Genomic DNA, 10515 nt, shown 5'->3' on the forward strand with positions numbered 1-10515 from the left:
TCAGCTTGTGAGTTTTTACTTGTCTAATTAAATGCATCATTTAGAAAATTTGGATACATTTCTCATAGTGGCAATAAGTCTGAACAACCATTTCATTTTTTCAGATTGGGAAAATGTGGCTCCATTTCATAAGATCTAAAAAGAGGAAAAATGATTTAATTTTGAGCTGTAGTGAAATAGGAAAGTTTGTGAAATGACGCATTCAGATTGATGTTCTGTAGATCTAGTTCAGTTTCTGTTTGAGATTCGTCATTACAAAAGCACTCCAAGCCTTCAGATAGGACATTGAAAAATAGAATACCGAATTAAATCTTTTAAGCAAACTTGTATGCAAAGCCAGAATAGTAAAAAATGTCCAATAGATACCAAAACAAGGTACCTAAAATTTGTGTTTTTTAAAATCAGTGCAAGACTCACTGTTCGCATATTTTTACCCATCGTAAAGAAATGAAAACCCTGCTGCACATAATCTGCATATCCATATTCCTCCCACACTATTGCATGAAAGTAGTACAGGAAGAATACTCCTCCATCACCACCTGTCTTTGCATTTGACACTAAACGCATAATTGCAAATCCTGCTAATGCAGAGATTTTTAGATGCATCACATTCAAGATTATGATCGTTTCTTCACCACACCAAGGAGCTGGTGAATGGCTTTGTGGAAATAATCATCTCATCTTGAATTTGAACAAAAAAACTACATAGATTGTTGTGGTAGAAACGGGGTTACGTTGGAGGATCATTTTAAACTGTGCAGCAACAACAAAGAACACAGAAAGCCTTAAATCTCACAAACAAAGGACTTTATTTCACCACTGACTGCAGCTCTAGACCACTGCAGACAGAACTTCCACACCTCTACTCCTTCCAACACAAGAACAGAACAGGGAGTTTACCAAATAAAAAAAGAAAGAATTGGTCAACAGATTAACTCGTTTGTCATGTGGGACGTTTTCTCAGGCATGTGATGATGGTAGGGGTCGACCATCTGATGGAACTAAGCAGAGTCACAGATCATACATCTTGTACATTTATAACTCTGTATAGAAAGGAGAATGAAAGCAACACTGACGGCCAGTCAGCTGGTTGGTTTACTCCTTAGAGGCCATGTGGGCCATGAGGTCACAGACGCGGTTGCTGTAGGCGTACTCGTTGTCGTACCTTAAAGCAGAAGGAAAGGAGTCAAAAGCATTGTTGGTAGTAGAGATGCAGGTTAGTTAGGTATTGCTAAAGGCGCACCATGAAACGAGCTTGACAAAGTTGTCATTGAGGGCGATGCCAGCGCCAGCATCAAAGATAGAGGAGTGAGAATCGCCGTTGAAGTCTGTGGAGACAACCTGCAGGAGAGCAAAGAGAACAAAGTGAGCCAATTAACTCCCATCAGCAAGATTAAGAAACATTTTAATTACATTTAGAGGATATTCCTGTGGGTGCAGCAGGAACATTTAGCTCATATTTTGCTCTTTTGGGATTTATGACCCATTGGCCTCATCAGTTAAAACTGCAACAAGAGAGATCAGCCATGTTTCCTAATTTGATCCAACATTATAAGGTAATCAGATTCACCACACTTTGTCAAAAGTCAAGATTCCAACAAAAAGAGAAAAGTGTGCCGACCTGGTGATCAGTGTATCCCAGAATACCCTTCATTGGACCCTCAGCTGCGGCTTTCACAACCTTCTTGATGTCATCGTACTTGGCCTGTAAAAGACGAGCAACTTAAAGCCTTTTGGCGACTAAATGAAAACATGGATGAGCAAAGTGCAATCATTTATTAATTTTAATGTAAATCAAATGATTTCTTTAAACTGTCAAAATATTTAGCAGTAAAATGACTCAATAGGTCATTTTTGTTCATCACTATTCCTTTTATGTTGAGGAATAAAAAAAATTAAAAAGGGAATTTCCATTTGCTGCAACTTACTGGTTTCTCCAGACGGACGGTCAGATCAACCACCGACACGTTGGGAGTGGGGACACGGAAAGCCATGCCAGTCAGCTTACTGGAAAATGACAAAGTCAGACCACAATAGATGCACTTAAGCATATCAACATATCTGCTACAGGTACACACTATATTAAATGGCAAGATATTTTTGGAGACCGACCCGTTGAGCTCAGGGATGACCTTGCCAACAGCCTTGGCTGCGCCAGTGGAGGCGGGGATGATGTTCTGGCTGGCACCGCGACCGTCCCGCCACAGCTTGCCGGAGGGGCCGTCCACAGTCTTCTGTGTGGCAGTGATGGCGTGGACTGTGCTCTGGACGAGGATATTAAAAGAAGAGGCGGCTTAAAGCAGCTCTGTCAGCCAAAATGTTCTGGGATAAAGCCAAATTCTCACCATCAGGCCCTCAATGATGCCGAAGTTGTCATTGATAACTTTGGCTAGTGGTGCCAAGCAGTTGGTTGTGCAAGAGGCGTTGCTATCAAAAGGAGACATTTTAAGAACAATTAGCCTGGTTGAGGCGTAGTGGCGATTGGTAAAAAGTTATTTTACTGTTCACATGGATAATCCTCACCTGACCACCTGGAGGGATTTTTCATACTTCTCGTGGTTGACGCCCATGACAAACATGGGGGCATCAGCGCTGGGGGCAGAGATGATTACCCTCTTGGCACCACCCTTCAAGTGAGCCTGAAGTAAAGTGTTGGGGAGTGTGGAAAGAAGAAAAAAAAAAGAAAAGGTATTTCACACCGAGTTAGCCCAAGCAACTATCTAGAACTGATGCCCCTGCAAAAATGTTTCACATCTCAAACAATTATGTAGTCATGTTTATTAGGAATTCATCTCTTTTTAAATGTATTTCAAAAGGTGTATAGATAACTTTAAAGGCAAAGACCTATTTTGGATTTAAATGGACACATGCAGCAACTAAAACCCTGAGGAAAACATCAGTTTGTGAGATTAATGATGACTATTTAATTTCATCAAAATATGAACAAATTTAGCTGCAGACAAACATCTGAGCATACAAGACAGTGGGCTTCCTACTCCAACTGAGAATGCACTGCCTGCACTCATTCAGAGAAATAATGTCTTTGAAACGACTCATTTACTGGCAGCTATTAAATAATGTGTAAGAAATCAAGACTAACAAGCGACGCTGCCAAGAGGCATGCAGTCAGAGGCTGCTGGTTGGTCAGAGAGAAAATAGTTAATATGCTTTCTTTTTTTCAAACCAACAAAAGTTCTCAAAAATGAATGTCACCAACTGGAGACTGTAAAATAGCATGTTAAGGAAGAAAATGCATTTGGGGGTAGATTTTAACAATGACTACCTCAGTAGTCCAAAGCTTTTAGGTTTTGGGGTCCTCAAATTGTCAATGAATAGATAGTTTATATTTTCTAATTTTTAAAGAAAGTTTTGTGCCTATAGAGCTTAATTTGTTGATTTGTGTAAATCACTCTGATTCACAAATCCTGTTTTTTTTTGTTTGTTTTTTTAAACCTACCAATACAAAGGTTATTTTGGAAAAATCCATTTTCATGGAGACAGGAAGTTTACCTACATGCGTGACCTTTTGCACATGCAATAGACTAGATCAAGAGGGGGCACCAAAATCAGCTGTAGCCCATCACACTACATCCAGTAAATGTGACCCTGAGCCTGGTTTGCTACAGCAGAGAGCTTTATAAAACATCCATCAGCTACACCAGCTCATCTGTGTTGGCCAGAGGTGGGATACACCCTGGACATGTCATGAGTTCATCCAAATGTGCAAAATCTTCCTTCATTTTTTTCCCCTCCATGAAACTCTTGCAATGCTACTTGCACAAGTGTATGTAGTGGAAAAACAGTATTTGGTCAGTACCAATGAAATTTTCAATTTTGTTTTATTTCATCCATGCATGTTTCAAGCATAGTTACTGACTATTCTTAAAATACTTCCCATCTTTAAAGCAGCATTACGCTCAAGAGGGGTTAGCACTTACGGAGGCCTTTTCAATGGTGGTGAACACACCAGTGGACTCCACAACGTACTCAGCACCAGCCTCACCCCATTTGATGTTGGTTGGGTCCCTCCTATAGCAAGAAAAACAAAACAAAAGTTCAGCCGCTGACATCTTCAAGCTAATTTTAGAGCATTTTTGTGGTGTGTACCCAATTGTACTAAGCATACAATGAAATTGTAAGGTGAACTCACTCATGGAAGACTGTGATTTTGTGTCCATCAATGACCAGCTTGTCTCCCTCGGCCTTGACCTCACCTTTGAAGCGGCCGTGAGTGGAATCATACTGGAACATGTAGACCTGAAAAGACCAGAAGGGACAGAATTTAACTTTAAGCTCATTTATCAGATTAGAAGTACTTTTCAAAATGGATCATGTTAAAGCAGGCATCAAATATACTCTTCATCAAGACATTTCTGTAATTTTTTTATTGGTCTGATGCAATATTATAATTTTAAATATTATGGGCTGCAAGTGTAAAATAACATTTTCAAACATTCATCTATAAAATGTGTTTATTGTGATAAAGTTCCTGAAATATATGGAGTTTTTAAATAATATTATAATTTCTTTAATGGGTGAGTTTATGTGTTAAAAAATAATCCACTAAAGTGTCTGTTTTGCCTGTCCATTCTCTTCATTTTCCAGTAATCACTACTACATTTATACTGTTATTGCTTCCCTTATACTAAGAGTTCTCTGCATCAGGTTAGGTTGTTTTTCCTCCCCCAAGGCCATGGTGCCCTGAGCAGGGAGTCATAGTCAGCCACATCAAAAATAACCACTGCTCATTAAAAATATTACCTCTACTTTGTAAATCTTCAGCATGTGTTCATGATGACGTGACCTGGATCATATTTTTTGACCTACCATGTACTCCAGGTCGATGAATGGGTCATTGATGGCCACAATCTCAACCTTCTTGGTGGTGAAACCAGCACGGGTCACCAGACGACCGATGCGGCCAAATCTGTAAAAAGGTGGACAAAAATACATTTCTCAGTCTGGCCTCTAGATGGCAACATAATGCCACCTCAATCTGCCCAGTTTTGCTTTGGTTTCATTGAAATTAAAGGTGAAAACCTTCATATAAATACAGAAATGAGTCCGTGAGATTCAGTTTGACATTCAGTAAAACCCTGGAGGGATCTGGTTCACTCTACTAGTGTGGCTTTTTCTTCCATGTGGGAATAAAGACAACACCCCAGGAGACATGAAACTGCAGTCAAAGAAAGGCCAGAGTTCAGGAGGAGGGGCAGGAGGAGGAGGTGTGTTGCAGGGGCTTTGACAGCGTTCTGTCGATGAAAGTCAGAATGTTTCTGAAATGTGGTAATCCTTGTGACGCCAGTGCAACGTTTGATCAATGGCCGGGTTAATTTTTAACCCTCCGGGTCCAAAAATCCGTCCCGATATGCCGTGCTTAAACACTGCAGCTGCAGGGAACAGGAAGTCAGGCACGTAGAGGAAAAAAGAGCAGATTTGTGATCCAATGTCAGACTGTGTGCTCTGCGACTTTTGAGTTTGCTTCCATCAGCAGGAAAAAACAGCCTCCTGTTGAACAACAGTTTGATGATGAAAGTACAACAATGTAATCTGCTGAAGGCCAAAGTTCAAAGATCAGGAAAAGCATGCTGAGCAGTTACTCAATGGTCGGTTTTATGGCAGGAGCACCTGTGCATGTCCTCCATTGGAAAACACTTGTGGCTTTAGCAGCTGCAAATCATCGTTTTTAATCTGCCACATGGGCTCTGGCCTCTCTCACCATGATGTTAAAACAAAACCGAACTGTCAGGATTTATGAATCAGATGTAGTCAGTAGAACAGTGAACCACATTTAGAACAATTTTCCAATTTTCCCTGCAGACTTAAACAATTTAAAAGTAGATCTTGTTAAAAAAAAACATGTAAGATTCTTTCAGTAACCCCTCTGCTCTTTCCTACATTTCATTTGATCAAACAGACACTTTCCTCTCCAGTGTGTGAATGCAAATCAATTATTTTGCAACACACTAGAAGACTTATCTTTCAGTTTCTTCCTTAGTTTGCACAAACCTTTGCATCAATACAAACATCTCTGTACACAAATAACTCCTGACATATATATATATATATATATATATGTATGTGAACAGAAGTCCTGATTTAAAGCAGTTTTAATTAAATGCCACAAGGTGCGATCTCTTACAGACAAGTTTAAAAGTGCTCTTACCCATTGATACCGACTTTCACCATTTTGCCTGAGTTGGTCTAGTCCTCTGAAAGAAACAGAAATAGTCATTTAATCCACAAATATCTAATTTACACTGTAATTTTCTAAAGAGAAGCATTTTAAAAAAAATGTTTGCATAAAAAAAACTGAACAATCAAACAGGCAATAGAAAAATCAATCAATCTAGCTGAATACTGGGGGAAAGTTTTAATTTAAGTGACCCAAGAACAAAGAGCCTCTTCAAGAACACATTGGGATGAACAAAATTATAGTTTAAATATTTAGTAGCTCCAAAAGATCAAATTTCAAACAATGTCATGCCCACATGTTTTTAGACGCATTTAATCAGCCATGCACGCTGTCAACAGGTGATTTGAATCAAACATGCAGCCTGCTAAATTCCTGCAGTTTCCTGACTAAAACATTTTAATGACTTGCTTGGAGGTATTTACCGTTTGTGAGATTAGTCAGTCTGTCTTGCGACTCCGGGTGTGAGTGGGGAAGAGCAAAGTTTAACTCTGAGTTTTTATGACTGACCAGGCCCTGAAGCCACGCCCCCTTCAGAACGATCCTTCCAGCCTCCTCCTGAATGTCAAGGTCGTTAACTGCACAGTTTGAAACTTCACTTTTATCTAAGTTACCACCATCTCGTCCCTATCCTCCTGCTCATTACAAACCGAAATATTGCTGTTATTTAATTTGCGTAAAGTGTTGTGAAGTCTCAGAAGTCCTGATTTAGACTGCCACACCTTAAAGGCCTCACATCGTGGTCTGAAAAAAGACAGGGGTCCCCTGCTGACCTTCTCAGTGAATGCAGCCACATGGAGCGAATAGGTGGGGGGGATCAAATCTCTGTCTTACTGACTGTGACATTTAATGTCCAAAGACCATGACCCTTCACTTGACTGACTCTGTTGCTGCTATTCTTTTCCTGCAGCTCCAATCCGCCCTGCAGAAGTCAAAAGTTGAAACCTGATTGCTCAATTTCGCTCACAGATGCGCACAGGAGCGTGCTTGAGTCCATTTACTCAGTTGAACTATGGCTTTTTTGAGGCTATTTAGAAATACCTGAAAGGATGCAATGGAAGAAAGTTGTGCTTTTTTCTTTTAAAGTCAGAAGGCAGAGGCACTGTGGAGGTGTGTGCAAGGGGATCTTGCCTTCTGCTCCCAGATTAACTGCTTCACTTCTCTTCCCTTGCACACAAAGACATGACAAGGCTCAGCCATGTCAGCTGCTGCTTCCACATCTATTTTTGACTCTCTTTCCTGGCAACATTGTTGACATCAGAAAAGAAAGCTCTGCAGAGGAGATTAGAAAATGTCAAACCTGAATCATAACCATGTGAGTTTAAGTCAGGTCTGTGAGTTGAAACCTTCAAAAGAATCGGCATCTTGCAACTACTGCACACTTTGATCCAAGTGGAAAAAAAATACATTTGACAACTTGTATTCTTCATCTTTGTGCAGAGTTCTGCAGACGTGTCCCAACTACTACTCTCCTTTAAAACTGGACACCTTTTGTGGGTTTTGTGGCAGCTGTCCAGTGTCCTGGCATTGCTGAACTACCACAACCCTGAGTGCCTGCATGCCAGTCTTGGCCGCTGCTCTAACAGCTTAAGGTCAAAGAGGGGAATTAAAGGTCAGGCTAAGATTAGACTCTGGCTCGCCAGCCAGCTCTTGAGCCAAGTTATATTGAGTACTGTAAGTGCAGCCTCAATCAGATCACATGTTCCTTCTGTTTTACAACAGCGATACGTTTTCATTAAGAAAAAGTATTTTTAAGGTTTTAACATTGAAACCTAATATGATTCAGGATTTTTATGCTGTGGCAGCATTTCCATTTTACCTAACTGCTCTTAATTGTGTTGCAAAGAGTACAAAATTAAATGTGCATCCATGCAAATCGAGCTGAAGCATTATTTCTACACCTCATACACATATTAGGGACAATGTCCAGATTGCAACATTGTGAGAAAACAAATAGTTGTGTGCAGACTGTCCTCTAGTGCCATCTTGTGTTATGGAAGAAAACCCCACAAAGTTTTCTTAATTGCAACTTTGAGGTTTAAAGGCTGCATGTCGAGAATAAATGATCCAATCTTTCAAACCTTTAAGATCAAGTATTGATGCTGCTTAAACCTTTTGGCATTTTGTCATGTTACAACCACAAAACACAAAATGTGTTTTATTGGGATTAAATGAGACAGATTAACATAAAGAAGGCCCAAACTGCTAAGTGTAAGGAGAAATAAACATAATGTTAGAAATTACTGATGAAACACAAAAAGGGTATCATGCATTTCTAATTCTGGACCCCTCTCCTATGGGACCCCAAAACAGAATCCACAATTAATAAATAAAGTCAACTGAAGAGTTCAGATGTTTAATCTCTGCATTAATCTAGCTAATCTGTGAAGGCCTCAGGGGTTTTAGTGAACAAACAACATGGAAACAGAGGAACACAGCAGACAGATCAGAGAGAAAGATGCTGACATGTTTAGAGTTAGATCATAAAGCAAAATCCCAAGCACTGTTCAACCCATCATGGGAAAATGGAAAGAGCATGGACCTAAACTGACAGGTTGAAGAAATCAGGTTTTCTGATGCCATAATCTACTCACAGCAAACATGTGGAAGAAGCTGCTCGGTACAAATCAGACCAAAATTAAACTTTTCAGCCAACATGCAAAAAGCTGTTTGTAATGGAAAACGTATTACTTGCATTACACACCTATCATCTGTGCTGTGGAAGATGGTGGTGGCAGTATCATGCTTTGGTGCTGCTTTTCTTCAACAGGGACTGAGATGCCTCTCCAGCTCGACATTAAAATCGATCATTCGGGAAAGAAAATCGTTTAGTGGCTGCAAAATATCTGGGACTGGAGAGGAGTTTCACCGTCAGGCAGGAAAAGAAACCTGGACATATAACCAGAACTGCAATGGAAATGTTTAACTTAAAGCATATTTATGTGTAAGAACTTCCCAGTGGCAAAAAACACAACAGAGAATCTGTGGCCAAACTTGATAAATACCCTCAGCTGTAATTGCAGCAAAAGGTGGTGCTACAATCTTCCCTCTGGTGGGCCTAATTCAAATGCGCACCACATTTTTTAATATTTGTTTTAGTAAAAAAATTCTTATGTGTTGGTCTGAAATCTTTGTAAAACTCATACAGTTTGCGGCTTTAATGCACAAGATGTGAAAAGGTTTCTTCTTTTTTCAGCTGCTCCAGTTAAGGATGGTCACAGCGGATGACTTACAACTGATCTGGTATCAGAGTCATTTTGGTGATCAACATGTATATTTTGCCTCAAGTTTTATGCCAGATTCCCTTCCTGATATAACACTCACTGACTTAACTTATTATTCATCTTGGGACCACTGGTGAGAGGGCATAAAATGCACAATTCAGGGGCTGGTTTAAAAAAATGAAGGTTTAAGGGGAATAAATACTTTTGGAAGTCACTTTGTTGGCAGTAATTATCCAGAAAGAATGAAAAGGGAGATTATTTATGCAAAGAATTAGTTATTATATATATAAAAGGTTAATTTTATGGAGTGAGGATTCGACGCTGTGAATCAGAAGTGAGGTGTAGCATGAGCAAAGTCAATGTGACAAAGACAGAATCATCCAAACGATCAATAGCAGAAATGCCTCCCTGCAGTTTCTAGGTGTTTTGATTCGGTGGAATGAAAGACAAGTACCCAAAAGTATCTGATGTCTACAAGACATGAAGTTAGTTTTTTCTTTTACTTTGTTTTGTAACCTTTAGGTAATTAAAAACCACATCTACCTTGTATGAAAAGGTGAAAATGTCGAGTTATGTTGAAATAATGTCTTTGTTTTGCATATGCAAAATAATTCAGCTTTGAACAACTTTGCCTAAAAGCTGGAGGACCTGCTGTCTAAAAATCCATAAAACTAGACATTTACACTTTATAGCTTGTGCTTTTTTCAGTTAACACGATTTCCTTCCAGTATCCATCAAACTTTTTAAAATCATTTGGAAACTCTTTACTAAATTTTGTGACTTGGACATAGGGATGTGTTTTTTTAACTGATGACTCATATTCATGCTGCCATGGCTGCAGAGCATAGCATCATCACTCCAGACTTGGATGGCTCTTGTTTACTATGTTTTGCTGCAGGCAAAGTGTGGGCATCCACTTTCCCTGCCAGCTGATAATGGACTTTATTTTCTCTCATTTTGCCCACAAGACCTCATTTCAGATGTAGGCACTAATGTTCCTCCAGGCTGGCTTCTTGCATGGATTTTGATTTACCCCTGCAAAAACACACCTAAACCAAACAGGGGAATTACCTTGGAAATTAAGTTCTTCATGTTAAT

The 10515-nt window shown here is 39.6% G+C and overlaps 1 protein-coding gene across 1 annotated transcript; it reads right to left on the reverse strand.

The window, feature by feature from the left end:
• Positions 1–790: 790 nt before the first annotated feature.
• On the reverse strand, positions 791–6700 carry gapdh (glyceraldehyde-3-phosphate dehydrogenase). The gene is made up of 12 exons (XM_032558268.1): positions 6619–6700; positions 6167–6212; positions 4828–4927; positions 4151–4257; positions 3939–4029; positions 2524–2639; positions 2346–2427; positions 2113–2264; positions 1929–2007; positions 1622–1705; positions 1244–1341; positions 791–1165 (listed from the first exon to the last, which is right to left on the reverse strand). Exons 2-12 carry the CDS (start codon positions 6187–6189, stop codon positions 1096–1098), a joined length of 1002 nt encoding a protein of 333 aa, XP_032414159.1. The 5' UTR covers positions 6190–6212; positions 6619–6700; the 3' UTR covers positions 791–1095.
• Positions 6701–10515: the final 3815 nt, after the last annotated feature.

Source organism: Xiphophorus hellerii, chromosome 3 (genome assembly GCF_003331165.1).
Source record: "Xiphophorus hellerii strain 12219 chromosome 3, Xiphophorus_hellerii-4.1, whole genome shotgun sequence".
Taxonomy (NCBI): Eukaryota; Metazoa; Chordata; class Actinopteri; order Cyprinodontiformes; family Poeciliidae; genus Xiphophorus; species Xiphophorus hellerii.

Bases quoted from the DNA above. Each gene is read 5' to 3' on its own strand.
- gapdh (XM_032558268.1), bottom strand. From the start codon at position 6,189: ATGGTGAAAGTCGGTATCAATGG. The intron at 2,640-3,938 runs GTAAGTGCTAAC...ACTTTACTTCAG, and splicing joins CCACCATTGAAAAGGCCTCC to GCTCACTTGAAGGGTGGTGC. The intron at 1,166-1,243 runs GTGCGCCTTTAG...TTCTGCTTTAAG, and splicing joins TTTGTCAAGCTCGTTTCATG to GTACGACAACGAGTACGCCT.